Source organism: Euprymna scolopes, chromosome 9 (assembly GCF_053919585.1).
Source record: "Euprymna scolopes isolate OS-2025 chromosome 9, ASM5391958v1, whole genome shotgun sequence".
Classification (NCBI taxonomy): Eukaryota; Metazoa; Mollusca; class Cephalopoda; order Sepiida; family Sepiolidae; genus Euprymna; species Euprymna scolopes.
This window is the reverse complement of record NC_136490.1, coordinates 93597685-93618703: the sequence shown is the minus strand read 5'-3', so window position 1 is coordinate 93618703 and position 21019 is coordinate 93597685. Positions and strand designations below refer to the sequence as shown.

Here is a 21019-nt window from a genome sequence, read left to right as displayed (position 1 = left end):
GAAACAGCTCATATGCTCGAACATAACAACCTACTGAGCAAACCAAACATAGAGCTGAATGCAATTTGGACACCTCTGATAGAGAGAGAAAACCTTGAATAACAACATAGGTTTAACATTAACAAAAACCAACTAAGAATTGTCCTAGTGACATATGGCTGAGTGGTCCTAGACATTGTATCAAAGTTTACAGTTACCCAAAGGTGCTGAGTTCAATCCTGAACGAAGGCAGTAAAAAGTAACATTCAAAACAGAGAATCAGCAACTATGTCCCAGAGCCTAGCTGGAATCCGAACATGGTACCCCCGTAATAATAATAAAGGGTTGGGTTCAAGACTCCTAACAAACGGTTCCCCAGTTCGATACAAAACATCTGATGAAGGCCGGAGGGCAAAACGGCCGAAACGTTGTGACGATAACAACCACGATGAGGAAGTCAGTCCGACAATCTGAATCCATGAAAATACCTCATCTCAAAAATACAAACAATTACTACGAAACCAAACATTGTGAATAAATAAAATTATATGTCTGATGAGATCGGGTTCTTTCGAGACATTCATACCTAAAATGCACCAGACATTATTATTGTTGTTTTTTTTCCTTTTCCTTTGTAAAACCCAATCATATTCCTTTTTTCTTTTTATTGCATTTTCACCCCAAACAAGGCAGATTGCCACTTTGATGTAGGGGGCTACTATTATGGACACAGGGGTACTAGGTGGGGAGTTGGGCAGCAAGATGTCAGTTCATGTTACACTTGAACTTCTGCATGTCAGTACAGTTAGTGAAGCAGGAACATGGAAGGGAATTCTAAAGTCTAGCGGTTCTGGGGAAGAAACTACTGGAGTAGAAGGCATTCTTACATCTAGGGATCTCTCCTGTGAAAGGGTGGGATTTTACTGCTTGTCGCGGGGTATTTACGTAGAGGGGGTACAAATGCTTGCAGTTCGTCGGAACATTCACTGTTAAAGTACTTGTAGAACAGGCAGAGGGATGCTACATTTTTTTTAACTGTGTCTAGGAGTGAGAGACTAGTAGCAAATGCACCAACCCAAATATAACAACAATACTCCATACATGGGCCAATGGTGGCCTTATAGAGATATAGGATACTTTAGGGCGTTAGTAGCTTTCTAGCACGGTAGAGACAACCTACCTTTTTCACAGCGGTCCTGGTAATGCTCTCAATGTAATTGTTCCAACTCATATTTCCTGTGAACGTTAGACCAAGGAGTTTAAAAGATGTGCTTTCAGATAAAGAGTCTTTGGCCATTGCTATTGGTGATAGAGGAAGTTTCTTGTAATTATTGAAGGAAATTAGTTTAGTCTTGGCAGCATTGAATGTGACCATCCATTTTTGTCCCCATTCCACTACAGATTGGAAGTCATCCTCTAGTGTTTCTGCCATTTCTTTAGATATGTGTTCATTTGTTTTCCTGTCATGTCTGTTACAGAGCGTGGTGTCATCAGCATATATACCCATCTCACAGACAATTTTGTCAGGGAGGTCATTTATGAATATTAGGAATAATAGAGGTCCAAGGATAGACCTCTGAGGCACTCCTGCATTTATATCATATTGTTTAGATGTACGACCATTGAGGACAACCTGGATTTTTCTCTTATCTAAGAAGGATTTAATTATGTTAAGTATTCTACCAGTGATACCGTATGATCTAATTTTCCTTAGAAGACCTTCATGCCATACCCTGTCAAAAGCCTTAGATATATCTAGATCTACCGCTCTACGCTGCCCTGCTTTGTCAAGTGAATGGTATATATGCTCAGAGATTAGTTAGAATGTCTGCTGTGGAACGGGCTTGCCTAAATCCATATTGTTGGTCAGTCAGAAGTTTAGCATCTGTAAGGTGATGGACTAGAACTTGGTTAAGTATGGAATCAAATATTTTGGCAAAAAGTGGGAGGAGGCTAATGGGGCAGTAATTTACTGGGTCAGTTCTTTTGCCAGAATTCTTGAAAACTGGTACCACAGAAGCAGTTTTTCAGCAGGCAGGAAAGCAAGATTCATTAAGGCATTTGTTGAAAAGTTTAGAGAGAATTGGAGCTACTTCGGCAGAGCACTTTTTTAATAGCACAGCTGGGATGAGATCAGGTCCACATGCTTTTGAAGTGCCAAGATTTTTTATGATAGCATGCACCTGAGAAGCGGTTATTTTCAGATCATCTAGTGTGGCATCTGTCTGCAAAGGAAAGTCCGGGAAAAGGTGGTTAGCTGGGTCCAGTGTGGAGTTGGAGGTAAACCGACTGGCAAGCATGTTAGCCTTCTCGGTTGCTGAGCAAACAACTTCATGATTTTTGGATAGTGGGGTAATTGTTGATTGCCCATTATTTACTACACTGTTGTAGATTTTCCAGAAGTCATGGATTCCTAATTTCTGTGCTTCGATGCGTTTTTTGGTGGCTTCAGTAAATTCTCTCTTAGCTGTTGCTATTTCTTTCTTACAGTTACTTTGGGCTCCTATATACTTCTGTCTGTTTGAACTGGATTTATGTCGGTTAAATCTGTGGTACGCATGCTGCCTTTGCGCGATGGCAGCTGCACATGTGGAAGTAAACCACTGGGGAGAGTAGGGCTTGCTATAAAATTTCCGCGTGGGAACATGTGCTTCAATTGCTGTTTTGAACCATTCAGTGATCTCATTTGCACACTGTTCAGCAGGAAGTGAAAAGATATTTCGCCATGGGGCGTCTCTGATGAGATCTCTGATGGCTTCCCAGTCAGCCTTTTTATAATATCTCGTTGTTTTGAGCAATGGCTCTTCCATTTTGGCTCTAGAGTTTAGGGCGATTTCAACTATTATCACTACATGATCAGCATTCCCAAGTGGGCTGTGGGCGTTCGTAATACAATCATCAGGAACTGTGATCAGAAACAGATATAAAAGTGATGTGTGTTATTCCTGTTGGTCAGGGAAAAAGGTTGGAAACGTAACCATCTGTGATAGGGAATGAGTTATAGAGAAGCTATGTGTTGTGCTACCAGCTGGGTCTGTGTAAGTAGAAAATCCAAGTCAGTTGTTGTGGTGGACATTGAAGTCTCCAAATACATGCACTTGTGCGCTAGTGTTGAGGGGAAAGTGCTGTATCTATGCTGTCAGAGACTTTGTTTATTAAGGTACAGTCCTGGGTCGAGGGAGAGTGGTAGAGAAAATAAAAGTAACTAATGTTATGTTGTATGTTAAGTTTAAAGCACATATAGGTTTGATCGTCCGATTCTAGTTTTGTTTCTCTAGTCAAGGAGGGGGGGGGGTTCGACTATAGACTCCAAGCCCATGCATATGTCTGTCAGAGTCCTTACGGCAGAGTGGGAGATATCTGGGCATGTTAAAGTAGTTAGAGGGGATGGAGGAGTGTAGGTTAGTCTCACTTAGTATTAAAATATCCGGGGTGTTTGTTAGGAGAAATGCTTCAACATCATTTAAATTAGTTCTAAGCCCACGAATGTTCGTAAATGCAAGCCTCAAGGGAGGAGACAATTTGATTTTGTTTGAGTTTTGTCCTGGTTTAAGCGTAATTTTAGATTGTACTGTCATTTTTTTTTTTAAGAGTTTCAGTTTAGGTAAGGGGTGCTGAAGAAGTTGTTATGCAGAGCACCAGGCATGCAACACAAGTAGATCATCAGTTGACGTTCCATCTACTAGGACTGTGGCATCAGGAAAGCCCACCGGGGATAAGTGCAGGGTCCCTTTCCATGCGCGACATGGCACTACAAACATCCTGATATTATTCAACTGTTGATGAAGCAGCTGCTCTAAGTGCTACCAAAGAGTTAGGGCTCCTGTACTACCAGTCGAGAACAGCAGCCAGGAACTGTCAATCCGGTACCCTCAACCCATCAGATGATGGTCAACCAAATCTACTTGTACTGGCATTATGGTGTTCAAGCACTCCCAAGTGCTCAGTTTAGAGGGGGATGGGATGTGTCAGGAGAGAGGGAAAACGGTGTTCATTACCCTAGTCAGGAAACAAGATCGACCACTGAGTGGTTCTGTTGAATCCCTGTGCTTCGACCTCTACGTCTGGCTAATAGGCAAAGAAGGAGTATGGAAGCTAGGCGATAGACAGTGCCTATCTACTCCTTAAGCAGTTTAGGTTTGCAGACCGACAATTTGTTTGAGTCACAAGCTCTAGGAAGGATGTCATCCAAGACTGGAGGGGCCTCCCTCTCCTTAGGTTTAGCTTCAGAGTTTTCCTTCTCCTAGACGGATGACCTGGGAAGATCTATGGGTCCATCAGCACCGAGAGGGTTTGCCCCATGCCGGGTTCTAATTCAGGTATTTCTGCAACCCCGCGTGGGTAGTTAATGTTACTGGGTTAGTATGTAAATGTTATATGTCTACTGAGAAATTACACTCCTCAAAGTGATTAAGGGACATTGCTATTTCGTTGTTACTGGAGCAGGGGGTGAGTAAAAGTTCATGCAGTGGAAGCAGCTATATTTGCAACAGGTTTGTTGGAAGGAGTTAAGATATGGTTTAATATTTTTCCTTTAAATTTAGAAATTTTTTTTTTTTTTTGTATATGTTGGCTTAGGAATAGGATAACGCGTTACAGGATGGCTTGATATTAAGATGTAGTTAAAAATGTGGTTGTCCAAGCTCTGGGTATTTTAGATGGCATGAGGGTTAAGTGCTGTATCTATGCTGTCAGATACAAGTAACGTCATTTTTGATATGAAGTACAATACAGTACAGGTATAAATTGGAAGTATTCAGTATGTATAATAAAGTAAATATATATATGGGCAGATTTCCAGCAGATGCGAATATATGGAGGTTGTAAGTTTTAAGAATGTTTCCACTTCTAATGAAGATATTTTCAGCTTTCGTTTAAAAATCATGAAGCTGTATTTTGCATTACAGAGTATCGGTTTAGTTTTTGTATTTATCATTGCAAAACTAAGGAAGAGACAGCTATGTGTAGATGTTTAGTGATAGTGACCTCCAATTGGTCAGCATGCGAAGATTAAGGGCTGAAAGCTAAGGATCCCCCTCCATGGCATGTGTAATGTATGAGTGTTAGTAGCAGCTTGGAGAGTAGAGTAGATTTAGTTTTTAGGAGAGGATTAACTTACAGAATACAGTAGAATTAATCATTAGAATTTATAGTCAAGTAAAGTTATAGAAAAAAAAATTTTCTTTTCATTTTTTTCTTTTTTATTTATTTGACATGCAAATCAGACAATGGCGGTCATCTTGGAAGAAATGAATATATTGGATGTATACGCAAGAGAGGGGTGTTTCTACCGTAATGAGAGTACATAGTGCGTCGGAATTCGTAGTTAAAGACAGTCAATTAGGTCAGGTACAAAGCATTGTGCATCTATTCAGAAATTGTGTTAGTGACGTATCTAAGATCACTGTATATTTCAGGTACAGATATAATTGAAAGTAAGGCAAACTATATTCCGTGGTTTAGCAAGGAAGCCACATTTTCAGTACAAGCCAGTTTATAGTAATTGTAGATCTTAAGTAGATTACTTAAATAAAGTCCTATCTTCTAATGTAGGAAAAAATAAGTCCAGGTTTCTGAAACTTCTGGGATTTGCTTTGCATAGGCTTTTTTCCGCTAGTTTACTTGGAATATAAGAGTGAAACAGTATTTTGCCTCTAACGAGGGAGGGGATAACGAATTTCAGCTTTAGTCAAGATAAGACAAAAATAACATAAGCAGACAGACTGAGTAAGGTGTATAATTGTGAACAGGCAATACTCAAATTTGTTGTAGTAAAACTTAGTGAAATCAAGAGATCTACTTAAAACAAATGCATTATTCGGTGAGATTTCACGATCAAGGCTGGGGAAGAAATTAGCAGTGTCACAGCTGTGACACTATTAAACAGGTTGATTATTAAATAAATTATAAGTATAGGATATAAAAATGTATCGCTGTAAATTATAACAAATACAAACTTATCTACTAACTTAAAAAAAATAATGTTCAAGGATCAAATGTGTCTTGTTAAGTAGATAGACCACTTATCTTGTTTTAAATACAAACGTTAATCTTCTATGTAATAAAATTACCAAACAACCATATCGTCTGTGACAATTCACATTAAAACATAACTATTTAAAATATTTTTTTTAAGTCTATTATTTTTATCAAATTTACTCAGTTATGTAATGACCTTGAGTAATTCAATTAAACTTCACAAAAATCCGATTAAAAAATAGAAAAAAAGGACCAGCATACAATAGCTACTATTTTTTAATGTTATTACCATGTCCATAATCAGACACAAGATTGTTTTTATATCAATAATATTCAACTTTCCAAAAAGGAGTACTCTGAATAAGACAAAAATGAAAATTGTTCCAATTTCTGACTGAGGATCTCAATCCCAATCTCAGCCTTATGGTCAAATTTAGTCGTTAAGAGAGAGAAAAAAAAAGAAGCTATTTATTGGATTTAAATTTCATTTAAAATATCCAATCGATTTTATTGTCAGTATGGCTACGATTTACTATTAAAATCGTAAAAAAAAAAAAATGATATATATAATTACCTGATCAATTTACGTGATTTTTGAAATGACATTTTCGTTCCATGATGGGTATGTATTTTTTTTAAATTAGGGTGTACTTTGAGTTTGCAGCAAATTTCTTGTAAAAAAAAAAAAAGTAGGTGCTTGTGTTATGACAAATTGATTACATACTTGTCATGTCGGTTGGTTGGTTGGTTTTGTTTTACGGCATATCAACCCTTTTCGGGTTATTTAATGCCAAAGATTTTGAAGAAAAATTTTTTTTAATAGAATATATTTGTTGTTTTCACGTCGGTTTCTATTTAACCCATAGTTGGGACCCTAACAGGTACTACCACTCCGGGTCAAAGTGGACCTGGGAGCAATGGTAATTAAAGGGTGGCTCCATACTCCCCAAAGCCCACAAGCTGGGGCCTCACCACTGGATATAGTTTAAGGTCATATCCAGGACCCCCATTGAGGGACTTTTACCCTCTGCAGGGGGGCAGTCGGCATATTCTAATGCCCCACCGACAGGGCCATGTCATGTCGGAAATAGTGATGTATCCCAAAATTGCGAAAGTTCATTGAGTAGAACAACTGTTATTGTTTTTTAGTAAAAAAAAAAAGAAGTTTATCGCTATAGAACACAAATATTGCAGCCATAACACAAGTAATCTAAAATATTCCTTTTTGAGTGGTGGCCCCTGTGTGTAGACTCCTACTGTCTACTATATAACGTCCAAGAAAAATGCGATTTTACCGAATTTTCCGTAAAAATGACTTAACTATAAATAACTTTATACTCAATGATTTTTTGTAGTTTTTGGATGTATCACAGTTTTCGACATGACAATTAAGTATGTAATATTGTTTTTGCTTAAAACGTAATATTGTTTTTGCTTAAAAAAAAAATCATATTCTGCAAAGCAAAAAACAAAAACTACATTTTTTCTCTACAAACAACCAAACATTATGAATGAATATTTGAAGATATAAAGAATTTGAAACACAAAAAACTTTTTTTTCCAAATTACAAGATTCAACATTAAAATAACCCAAAAAGGTTGATATGCCATCAAACTAAACAACCAAACAACCATATGTCTAATGTTGTCGGCAGAAGGTTAGACACAAAGTCAGCTGAAGTTTTGAAAAGTCAGCATACTAGGTGAAATGCATTCTGACCTACCAAAGCTGCCTAGGAAGACCCATTGGCATTCCCTACTAGAGGCATCTCAGGTTATTAGCAATAAACTATTTCTCAGAGAAGGTAAAGCCTGGGAGGGTAAATCTCCTATGACTGAACAGAACCATATCTTAGTCTGACAGCAATACAGCCACTGTCACACTGATTGTCATAACTGGTATGAACAACACCCATGTAAGCTGTGCCAGGTATGGCTTCAGTTTGTTCTGTATCGAGTATGACACAACCTCCTATCCTCCCTCTCGCTCGGACTTAGTTATTAGACATGATTCTTATTCGCTGATAATCTCCATATATAATATTTTGATTGCAGAAATTTCCCTCTGAACTAAAGTACCATACGTTTGCAACAACAGATGCCACATATAAATTTATTATGTCTAGACTATTAGCCACTATCTTATGTAACTTTAGAACGCCATTTTTGGCACATTTAGTCATTATATTAAAATCCTACATTTCATCCTAGGAGCAACATCATCACAATTGCAACCATCTTTAGAGGAAGTAGTTCCTATTTTTCCCTCTAAATAACAAGCCCTCCTACCATTCCTAGTAATCACTGGGAGGAATTTTGCACTTTCAACAGATATGGGGTTTCACCCTTCATAACTGGATCATAAACTCATTGACATAACATAATCTTTCCCTTTTCCATTGCAAAAATAATAAAGTCTCCTCAGACTAACTTTGCTCCTTCTGATTGTATGAGATGTGGTCATTCCTGTATTCCGGATCACCAGTATTAGCATGCTAAATGAATGCTAATGTATCATTCAAACATGGCGTCACAATGATACCTACTTTTTCTCTTTGAGTAAATGGCTGGCTCGCTCTCTTTGTACATTTTCTCCAGTAATTATATTTTTATCAAACATAGTTACGTTTTTCTTTTTTTTTTTGTACTTTTTTTTAAATATACTTTATTTAAACCGGCGCTATCTATTACAATCGTTACAGATTTACGAATATATGTTTTGGCAATATCATCTACTGGGTTCTTTCACTGTATATATTCTTCTCTCTCTCTCTCTCTTTCTTTCTTTCTCTCTCTCTCTTGATCACTTATAAGACAAAACAGCACACATTTATTTCCTCTTTCTCTCACTCGCTCGCTTTGTACATTTTTTCCAGTATTACATTATATTTTTTCAAACAGTTATTTAAATATACTTTATTAAAACCTGCACAATCTATTGCGATCGCCACCACTTTAAAAAGTACATGTTTCGGCAATATCATATACTATATTCTTCCCATTTTAAAACTGTAAAACTATTTTTATAGTTAACTATATTTTATGTTTAGTTTTTTGATTTTTTAAGTTTTATTGTATATCTTTTCAAATAACTACGTTTCTTTAATTTAATATCTTATATATTTTGTCAAACTGTTTAAATATTTTCCATTTGTTCTTCACTACCTCAGGGTCTGGTTATAAGGCACAATTACCGATTTTTATCATCAATTACCTACGCTAAATTTTTAATGTAAATTTCGTTATGTAGGGAATTGAATTCGGTGGAGTATTTTAAATTTCTTTTTTGGACTGATTCTCGAGATTGTGCACATTTAAAATTTTTTTTGGGGGTGTAAATTTGTACATTAGGTCCACCTCCACAACTTTTCCACTATGCTGATTAAGAAAATCTCATTCAAATTTTGTGGTGACAAGTACTTATAGAGATATAAAGACCTGTATTATGCACTGTAATTCACTGGCTGCCATGTTTGTACACACGCACGATTAACAAATCTACTTCTCTCCTACTGACACTGCCACCAACCAATATGTTTTTTTTTAGCATTTGCAGGTGGGTATGCTGACAATGATTATCATGGTTACATTTGGGGAAATTATTTTTTCGCCCCCCCCCCCTCCAAATGGGTTGTCTACTCCAAAAGCCGTTTTTTACATAGAGATGTTGAGGGTATCTATTCCGAATGCCATTCTTAAGATGGGGAGGTTGGTGGTGTTTATTCCGAAAGTTGTTGTTAACATGAGGAGTTTGGGATGTCGATTAACATGACAATACTCAAAGAAGTAAGGGAAAAATGTCGTAATTGCTTTGTTTTGTAAGTAAAAAAATTTTGACGTAAAACTGGAATTTACTTTAATACTATTAGTGGAAGAGTTGAAAAGAAAGAGGACGACTTTACGAGCAAACGGAAACAGCTAGGACTGCTACCACTGATTTCAATCACTCTAAACATGTTATATACAGTGAGAATCCCTAACCTTTAAAACTTCTGTTTTTACTTTCCATGATTATTCTAATGGCCTATTTTTCGTATTTTTATTAATTCATACTGATTTACTCATTCCCTTAATTGCTTGTAATTAATTCAATCAATACCTGCATGTTATCATCCCAAACAATCACTACTCGCCAGTGAAAGCCAGATTATTTCATTTTGGCCATGCCCGCCAGTTTGCACAATTGTTCAGGGATGCTTTTTTGCAAGGGGAAGGGTAGGCTTCCACCAGGCAATGCCGGTTAACGGGTCCTTCTAGTATTAAATAGAATTAAATTGCCTGGGATACATTTGTTGCACATTTAAAAATTAATTTAGATTAAAAGTCAAATTAAAAAATATGTAAGAAACAAAGTAAATAAATAATGATAAGGTGTAAATCACATATAGACAAATAACGCACACATACAGAAACATGCAAAGTGGTGAAAAATGTTATTAATATGTAGAAGAGAAAAAGATGATATGGACAAAAAAATGCTCACTAATGAATCAAATAATGTAAGGGAGATAAGTCATATTTCATACTGTGAAGGTTTTTTTCCTTACATTGTTTGATTTAATTAAGATTGTCACCGGCTGAACAATCTTCTTGAAAACAGGCCATATATTGATCCTATTTTGACAATTTTTATCATTGTAATTTCACCTACCAACTTAGCAACAACCAAATGATGTAGAGGTTAGAAGTGCCGAATGTCATCTAGGCAGTTGAGTTTTGATCCTAACGAAGCAGTTGCTTGCCTAGTCACACTAAAGAGCTGTGATACATCAAAACAGTCTCTGACTGAATATTCTCGCTTTTTTGAGTTGGGCATACTTGTGAATGAAATAACGAACTACCACTGGCATATAATGCAGTCCTTTTGATGAAAACAAATAGAACTTACATGGCGTTTTACAATGTTTATTATTGTAATTTCACCTACTTTAATAGCAGCCAAATGATGTAGATGATAGAAACATTGATCTAGGTGTTCAGTTTTTGATCCCAGCTTGAGACAATGATTTGTCTAGCCGTACTGAAGAGCTGTGATACAACGAAAAATTCTGTCTATGGATGATTATATATATATATATATATATATATATATATATGGTGGAATGATAAAATTGTCACCTTAGAAAAGACGACATGATTCCATTTCTACTTGATGAAAAGTTTTTGTTTTTTTTGTTGCAGACCATCTACTAGTTGGCCAGGAGCGATAGGAGCCTCCTATCATGTCTGAAAGTGACACAATGTTCAACAAGTGAGATTGGAGATGTGCCTCTGTACAACTCATGCTCTCTATTGATCTAAGTTATGACAACAGAACCATTGCCAGCACCCTCAAAATGCAAATTTGGACGGTTCAATGCTTTAGGGCACAGCTCATAAAGTTTCCAGCCACAGTTATGGTCTTTGGTGTGGCTTGAAAGTCAACACCGAAGTGTATCTGGACGTGCTGAAGAGTGTGGTAACCCCTGGTGCAATCAGGTGGCCGCTTACAGATGTTGGGTGTGGCAGCAGGACTCGGCGCCGGCCCATAAGTCCAAAGAGATCCAGGCTTGGCTTCAGAAGGAGTGCTATGACTTTGTACTCTTCTCTCACTGGCCCTTCCTCCTCTCTTGATCTAAACTCAGTAAACTACTTCGTTTGGTCATACGTTGAGGACATTACCAACATGACTTGCCACAACACCAAAGCCAGTCTGATCACTGCCATTTGCAAATTATTTGTTGAGTGTATGTGGAAAAGGGCTGCTCCCAGTTCCAGATCCGTATCGAGACGGTAATTGAGCCTGAATGCAGCTACATTGAATAGATGTCAGCTCTACTACATAATCAAGTTACCTGAATTGATTTTTTCAATAAAAGTTTTAAAATAAAACTGTAGTGTTTTCTTTAAGGCAACAAATTTAGTGTTCCACTCTATCTCTCCATCTCTTTCTCTCTCTCTCTCTCTCTCTCTCTCTCTCTCTATATATATATATATATATATATATATATATATATATATAAACAAATAAATTAACGAAAGTCTATATTCTAAATTTCATGATGTTTACCATTTATTTTTTCTATTATTCTGCTATTTAAAAGGTGAAATATAATTGAAAAAACATATTTTCACATTATATATATATATATATATATATATATATATATATCTCAAAGGTTGACCCCCCCCCCAAAAAAAAAACCGGGCCTCAACTCTAATTAGGCCCTGTTTCTTAGTGTTTTGTCCGAATGAAATGAAACTTTGGTCATAACTAGTTTATTATATTCAAAACATCACATAAAAAAACTAGGGTCTTTGGCCTTTTTTTTCTACGTTCTACAACATATGTTCTAGATGGCCTCCATTTAGCTTTTTTTTTTTTTTTTTTTGGGGGTCACCCTGTATATATATATATATATATATATATATACACACACACACATTGTCTTGTTGTCTTGGAAGTTTCTTTACAACCTTTAAAACTACAAAAAAAAAGAAAGAAAAATTGTTCTTCGTTAGAGCATTATTTTGTCAGCAAGTCAATTAATCTCCTATATCGCTGAATAGTTTTACTTACATGAACAAACAATAGTACCAATGTTTTTAATGGGATCATCAGTTGTTTATCATGGAACACTGTTTCGGGGATTTTAAAAACAAAACACTATATTGAATCATGGCTCCTCAGCAGTATTGAATTAAAACACATGAATAAAATTATTTTTAATACTGGATCTATTTTTTTCTTCCAAATAAATTTAGACTAACCAATTCATGTCATTTAAAAAATATTTATTACCTGTGTCCTCTGTCCCTTTCTCCACAAATTTATGTGCGTATTTAAAAATACTGTTTTTATATATTGTTTGGTTGAATCCATTCTACTACCTACCACCCCCCCTTCTTTGTTATTAGTATTATTGTTATATATTTACATTTTTATTTACTCGTACCTTCTCTATAATTATTAGTTTATATATATATATATATATATATATATTAAGTAATGCGATCTATAATTTAAAAGTTTAAAAAATTTTTTAAATTTAAAAATCAAAATTTAATTAAATTAAAAATCAGTTTCATAAGAAGGAACAACAACAAAGTCAATTATCTGTACGATCGTTTCGGAAATCCGTGCTTTTTATTTGTGGTATACATGAAGTCACGTAGAACAATTATACATAGTTTTTTTGGTAAGCACGGTCTCCTCATCAGCAAATTTAGGAGGATTTCTATTGAATTGAAAAGACACCAAAAATAAACCTAGCATTAACAGTAAGGCAGATGAATCTGAAAAATTAAAGTAAAAGACAAACAACAAACTAAAACCCGCAAACGTAAGAATAGACACAAGGAGATCCTATGGTTCAACCCCCCGTATTCCAAAAACCTAGAAACAAACATAGCTAGAGAATTTTTTAAAATATTAGATAAGAACTTTAAAGCCCCCCATAGATATAATAAGATTTTCAATAAGAACACAATTAAAGTCTCTTACTCTACTATGCCCAACCTTCATCAGAAAATAATTAGCTCTAATAATAATAAAATTAATAAACTACAAAATGCAACTATACAAAATACATCGGACTGTAACTGTAGAAGAAAAAATAAATATCCCCTACAAGGCTCATGTAAAATTAAAAATGTTATCTATAGCTGCACAGTATCAAAAACTCCAAATATACAAGAACCTATCAACAGCCATAACTCAACTACCAGATTAAATAATAACACCAACTTAAATCAATCTACCGATCAATTATTAACCAACCCACCACATTATAATCCAACAATAGACCTAACGGAAAATAATCATAATAATCAAGAGGTAATATATATTGGTTCCACATCTGGCCCAATAAAACATAGAATTTCAACGCACAAACATTCTTTTAAAAATAACTCTCTATCAAACCAAACTACTCTATCCAACTATATTTGGCAACTAAAAAATAGCAATATTTCTTTCAACTTAAAATGGCAAATAATTGAGACTTGCAAATCATATAAACCAGGAGATAAATTTTGTACATTATGTACAAAAGAAACCCTAAAAATTTTAAAATATGAAGATATAAAAAGCACAACCAAACTAGTAAATTCAAGACACGAGATTCTATCGTGTAATCATAAACGTTGGTTTAAATTTAATAAATATAAACCACCTTAAATCATTAAAAATTACTCATCAGTAAAAATAGATTTTTTTTTTTTTTTTCTAATAAATTAAGTTAAACCAATTACCGCCCTTAGACTCGTAAATCAAATAATAAATAAAGCCATGACAATTATCTCCCCTTAAAAACTTGCAAAAAAAAAAAAAAAAAAAAAAAAATACTCTCTCTCTATAGATATTAACTGTAGCGTCTCTAAATCAAAATACGCTAACGGAAACAATTTACTGCACGAGCGTCGCCCTTTTTAAAATTCATCATTCAATAAAATAAAAAGCTATAGCAAACATCTAAATGACTACTTTAAATACAGTTCCTGATTTCAAAAAAAGAAAAACCAAAAGGTAATTATATATCTATATATTTTTAAATCAAATTTATTATGTAAATTCAAAATATATATTTTTTTTCTACTCATTTCTATCTCTAACCTATACCAATTTTCTTATTAATTTTCTTATAAATTTTAAATCCAAACCTTTTACTTTAATTTTTCAGATTCATCTGCCTTACTGTTAATGCTAGGTTTATTTTTGGTGTCTTTTCAATTCAATAGAAATCCTCCTAAATTTGCTGATGAGGAGACCGTGCTTACCAAAAAAACTATGTATAATTGTTCTACGTGACTTCATGTATACCACAAATAAAAAGCACGGATTTCCGAAACGATCGTACAGATAATTGACTTTGTTGTTGTTCCTTCTTATGAAACTGATTTTTAATTTAATTAAATTTTGATTTTTAAATTTAAAAAATTTTTAAAACTTTTAAATTATAGATCACATTACTTAATATTGAATTAGCTCTAGGACATTTAACTATCGAGCTTATTATATATCTAAATTACAACGAGCATTTCCTGTATTTTAATTAAACTAGTAATTTCACTATTACATTAAAATACACTTAGCTCTTTAGACTATTATTCTAATCTCCTTTAAATTATATATATATATATATATATATATATATATATATATAATGAAAGTGTGTGTGTCTGTACATTTCCCTACGCAATAACTCTGTCAATTTTAAGCCTACAGATTCGAAATTTGATATACAGGGTACTGAGATTTGGAAAAATCGATGTGATTGGTTTTCGGACAGAAATTTGGTGATTAAGGGGTCAAAGTTCAACGATTTGACCTTTGAGAACTCTACCAAACTCCTCCTACAATTTTGGGTCTAAACATGGGAAATTTTCGATATAGATTCCTTGGACATGGATCTAACTTAATAACTTTATTTGAGCCCAAAACAATAAATTTTAAGGGGTCATAATAGGGGTCAAAGTTAAAAAAATTGACCGTTTTTTTTTGTTTGTTTTGCTCAGCATACACCTCAAAACACCCGGGCAACGCCGGGCACCCATGCTAGTATATCTATAAAAGTGAACGTGTCTGTGTGTGTATCTGTGTACATTTCCCCACGCAATAACTCTGTTAATTTTTAGTCTACAGACTCGAAATTTGATATACAGGGTACTGAGATTTGGGAAAATCGATGTGATCGGTTCTGGCCAGAAATTTGGCGATTAAGGCGTCAAAGTTCAACAATTTGACCTTTGAGAACTCTACCAAACTCCTCCGATAATTTTGGGTCTAGGCACTTAAAATTTTAGATATAAGTTCCTTGGACATGGATCTAACTTAACTTGATTTGAGCCCAAAACAATAAATTTTAAGGGGTCATAATAGGGGTCAAAGTTAAAAAAAAAATTGACCTCTGCGGTCTCTTCCAAATTACTCAGACAATTTCTGGTCTAAATATTTGAAATTTTGCATAAAGGTTATTCAGAGATAGGGCAAGCTTTTTCATCAGTTTGGATCGAAAATTTTTAGTTACCAATATATAAATGTATGTATGTATGTCTGTTTGCATGTCTGCCTTAAACTTTCAATAGAGGCGACGGATTTTACCAAGATCAGTATTGTTTTAAAGTTCGACCTTCCATACGACAGATATCGAAAAATTGGCTAAAAACATTAATATCTTCTCCTTCAACAAGGCACTTTTCTACAGTGGGGTCACTTTTTTGGCCGATATTTTTGAAAGTTATCAGAGCCAGAGGAGATTACTTCGAAGGGGACTAAAGTTTCATGTGTGTAGTATTAATAAAAGTGCCCATATGGAAAAAATCTGGAAACTTATTGAAAGCACCTTGTATATATCGATTGAATACTGCTGCTTGACTCTGATCAAAAATGGTATGATAACAGTTTATAAAAGAATTATTATATTTTACTAGTAAATATATGCTTTGTTAAGGAGATTTTTGCTTAGCTGGGAGGATAATATAATTGTGAAAGAACTTACAATACATAATTAAAGCAAAATAAATTGTTTTAGACCATTAAAATAATTTTTAACACTATTCATAATGTTTACATATTTTTTTTATTTATAATTATTTTGTTAAGGTAATGCTTTAAGCTCTATTTATAAAGCAGTCCAAATAGCTCAATTTGTAGAACCTCAGACTGAAAATAATAAGGTTCTGGTTATAATTTCCGGTTATGGTATCTACCACCTTTGTTGGGAATTTATTATTTACTACTAGCAGGACCTGTTAACCAGCATTGCCCGGTTGGAGCATGCACCCATGTAAAAAATAAAACTATGGTTGTTATCGGTGGCCAATCCCCTATGTCCTAATGTTAAGAACGGCATTCAGAATAGACATCCCTAATCTCCATATGTTAAGTACAGCTTATGCAATAAGCAGCCCTAACCTCACCATGGTAAGAATGGCTTTCGGAATAGACACCCCACAACATAGGGGTTGTTGTTAAAGTATTTGCCCCAAATTTAACCTTGATATTTGTTGTTGCATACCCACCCGCAAAGACTATAAACCAAAAAAAAAAAAAGAAAATTAGTGGGGGGGGGCAGTATCGGGAGGAGAGAAGTAGATTTGTTTATCGCACATGCTTACAAATCTGGCAGCCACTGAATTACAATGCATAATGCATGTCTTGTTTTGTTTAGAGCTACAACTTTATCGTTCCACCCTGTGCACTGTATATGAAAGTAGTATCTATATCCAAGTAATCATTTCATTGTAGTCGTGATGAGGCCATTGAGCATCCTCTTGAAAAAAGAGAGAAGCTGGGGTATAGGTTTGGGTCCGGCGGTTAATGCTTTGATCACCTGCTATTTATTGACGATTTGAAGATGTTTGGTAGAATTGAGAATGAAGTGGAGCCATTAGTGGCATCGGAATGGAACTTGGGATTAGTAAGTGTGCAGTGTTTGTAATGAAAAGGGGAGTACGGATCCATTCGAATGGTATTGTGTTGCTAAATGGAGAAGTTATGAAAGAAATAGAAGAAGCTGCGTATTAATATTTAAATGTGTTGGACGGTGTAAGAATCATGAACAGAGATGAAAGAGAAATCAGGAAGGAGTGTCTTAGAAGGGTGAAGATAATTGCAAAATCTAAGTGGTATGGAGGCAACCTAATCAAGGCAATGAATGCATGGGCTGTCAGTGCAGGAATTCTGGGATGCTCTGACAAGGAATTTAATACAATGGCCATCATGACAAAAAAATTTTGTAATGTTTGGTCTATTCTACATTAGAAATAGCATAGTTTATATCAGAAGAGAAAAGGCAGCAGCAGGGGAGTGATAAGTGTGAAAGATTGTGTTAGAGCTGAAAAGACATTGTTGAAGGAGTATGCGGTTAGAAGTGAGGAGTGGATGCTCAAGGTTGTGGCCAAGTTAAAGTGGATGAAATCAAGACTGAGTATGTGTGGACAGAGAAAAGGCAGAGTTGGCTGGAAAGAAGATGCACAGAAAGTTTTTCCAGGATGTAACAAATATGATGAATGGCAATGGCTTAGAGATGGATGTCTGGCTGAGAGCACAAAATCCTTTATTTGTACAGCATAAGGGCAGGCACTAAAAACGCGACTGTTCAAAAGAGTGGTTCAAGGAGAGGATATTGCTGCAGAATGTTGGAGTCTGGGAAGTCTGCTAAGTGTGCATCTTGCAGCAGGGTATAGCGGATTGGTTGAGAAAGAGTGAGTGAGTTTATCGTAGAAGGCATGACCGAATAGGCTTCGGATATACTTGGACATAGGAAGTGTGGGATGAAGTGTGCTGGGAAGTGGTTTGAGGAGGTACCTGATGAAGTAAGAACAAATAAGGATAGTAATATAAAGATATGGTGGAACAAAAGTGTCATGACAACGAAGCAAATGGAACATAATCTTTTGGTAGTCATTAACAATGTTTCAAAGAAATGGCAAATTTTAGTTTTTACAGTACCCTGGTATAAGAATGTGATAGAGAAGGAGAACAAGAAGTGTAACAGTTATGCTCTGTTAGCCTTGAAGATAAAACGAATACATGGGGTTAAAACCCAAGTAATCCCATTGGTAGTTAATATGCTAGGTGTAGTATCAAGTCGTCTGGAAGGACATTTGAAAAAAACTACAAATCCCAGATGTATTGGATGGCCTTCAGTCCTCTGCTATTGCAGGTATCACCAATATCCTTAGGAAAGTTCTTAATCTTTGAAGCTCTTGGATTGAAGTATGGATTGAGGGAAAATCCTCTGAGAAGGAATCCGATCTCTTTTCAGGGAGATCTTATGAAACGAAATCAGGATTATTATGTGTTATTGCAATAACTGTTTACCATTGATTTATCTTGCAATGGACATTGGCTTTCTCTGGAATTAGGGTGGCAATAAGCATGGGTTTTCCAGTGGCGGTTTGATTGGTACTCTCTCTTCAGTCTTTCCACCCTCCTTGACTCTTCACGATCACTTTGCAAAGACTGGTACAGCCACATGTCTGTGTGTGTGTTTGGCTGAAATGTTAGATAATTGAATCTCTGTCAGTTTCAGTTCTCTCAAACTTGTGATGCTATTTCTGTTTTTTATTTTATTTCTATTTACTTGTGAGTAGTTGGCATTCATTTGTTATATGCGTTAGTTTTTGCACTCAAGGACTTTTCTTAATATTTCGTCTGTTTTAATCATTACTGTATGGTGTGAATCCTCCCTTTGATTTCAATTTTTCCAAGTTTTTTTTTTCCTGTTCTTACAATTATTGATATTACAGTGATTTTTAATCATGTTCGACTTTTCTTTCGGTCCTCTCACAAATTTCATGTATTTGCTGAATTTTTCTGACTCGTTGACCTCTGAACTGCACAGATGAGGAATTCTGTGATTTGGCAGAGTTTTTCCTCCTCCTTCTTATTGTTATCATTATTATTATTAATAATATTTTTATTACTACTGTTACTCCTACTACTACTTCATATCCACTCCTTGAATGGTGTGGGACAGTAGCTGGGTATGTTAATTTCCATTTTGACACCTACTTTTATACCTTTTTACTCTTTTTTATACCTACTCTGAATAAAGATATTTATGAAATTTTGTAGAAAAAAAATGTACTACTTAGTATTTGTATGAAAGAGTAAGTTACTATGATGATTCTTTTTATGTGTAATGTTAATTTCTTTAAATTTCTAAAACAAATACCCAGTTAAACAAAATCCTTTAGATTTATGTTAAATTCAAACTTAGATATTGGCATTCTAAAAAGTACTACCTTAATAATGTTTACTCTGCCTGTACCCCTTTTTATCAACCAATCAGATGTAAAACTGCAAAAACATCTTTGCAATAATATATAGATTAGGGAAACCTGCTTTACTTCATTATAATAAAAAACGTTTCAGTGTTTGTATCCTTTTTCAAAATTTACCTTCAAGAATTGGTGCGTCTGCAATTTTTTTCTTCTTCTTCTGATCTATGTGAAATCCATTAGCAATGAAATCTACATGTCATTCTCTTGTTACTATAGCATGCGACTTACATTTCTTTTCTTTTTGCTTCTTTTCTTCAGAGATGTCCGTTTGATATCAATTGGTGGCGGTGCTGATGAAGTGATGCTGTCAATCATTTGCAAGTACATGAATATTCTGCCAAAGATGACCACAAAACAAATCAAGACATCCGAGTAGACAGGTGTCAGCATTCCTCTCAAGACAACACTGTACAACTGGCATTGTTTATGTATGATGGCTACTGTGGATGAATGGATGTGTGTGGAAGTAATAAGTATAGACCAAGTTTGTGTATGAGTTGATTTATCTATCTACTTAACCATATATATATATATATATATATATATATATATATATATATATATATATATATATATATGATCCCTGTTTTCTATTTACAAAATTTTAGTTAAGGTTTTCTCTTTTCATTCTTATGTAGTTAAATTCTGTTTTTAAATTGAAGACTTTTGCGAAATCGGCTTATGCAAATGCTAAGTCTATTTCTATTTAACAATTTTTGTTAATGCCTTTTTTTTTTCATCCTTATATAAATGAATTATCGTTTGCCATTATAAACATTTTAGAAGTCGGATTGTGTAGGTGCTAAGTCTGCGTCCAGGAATTTAAACGGCATTCTTTATTTTTATTTTTGCATTTTTTTATTCAAAGCTTCTTTAGACTAATATATATATATATATAGCATGGCCTCCAGCTAATTTCTATAAACAACCTAGCTTAGAAAAAATAAAAAATAAAGCATAAAACTAAAGCGTGAACTAGATTTCACCACCTGGTCAACGTTACTAATTACATAAACCAAGATCATGAAGCTTCTATTATTTTTTCCTATCCCCCTCTCTCTATTTCCTTTTCTCTTTGTTGCTGGTGAATATAAAAAAAATTGTCTGTTATTAAATTTTTCCTGGTGTTATAGGTGACAGTGTTTGGATTTTAGGTTGTGAGAGTAAAACCGCTCCCACCCTCCTTTATGAACGATTAATAAAAAAAAACATATTAATCATGATTAAATATTAATACTATTTTTATATTTTATAAACACAGACCGATATCTGCCTTATACACCTACCAAAA

General features: G+C 34.8%; 1 protein-coding gene across 1 annotated transcript in view; it reads left to right on the top strand.

The window, feature by feature from the left end:
* Positions 1-20683, top strand: part of LOC145284778 (putative acyl-CoA dehydrogenase 6) — a 168236-nt gene extending 147553 nt beyond the window's left edge. The window contains exon 9 of the mRNA XM_080133745.1: positions 19987-20683. Coding sequence (XP_079989871.1) covers positions 19987-20104 — 118 coding nt within the window. The 3' untranslated portion in view covers positions 20105-20683. The remainder of the gene's footprint in view (positions 1-19986) is intronic.
* Positions 20684-21019: the final 336 nt, after the last annotated feature.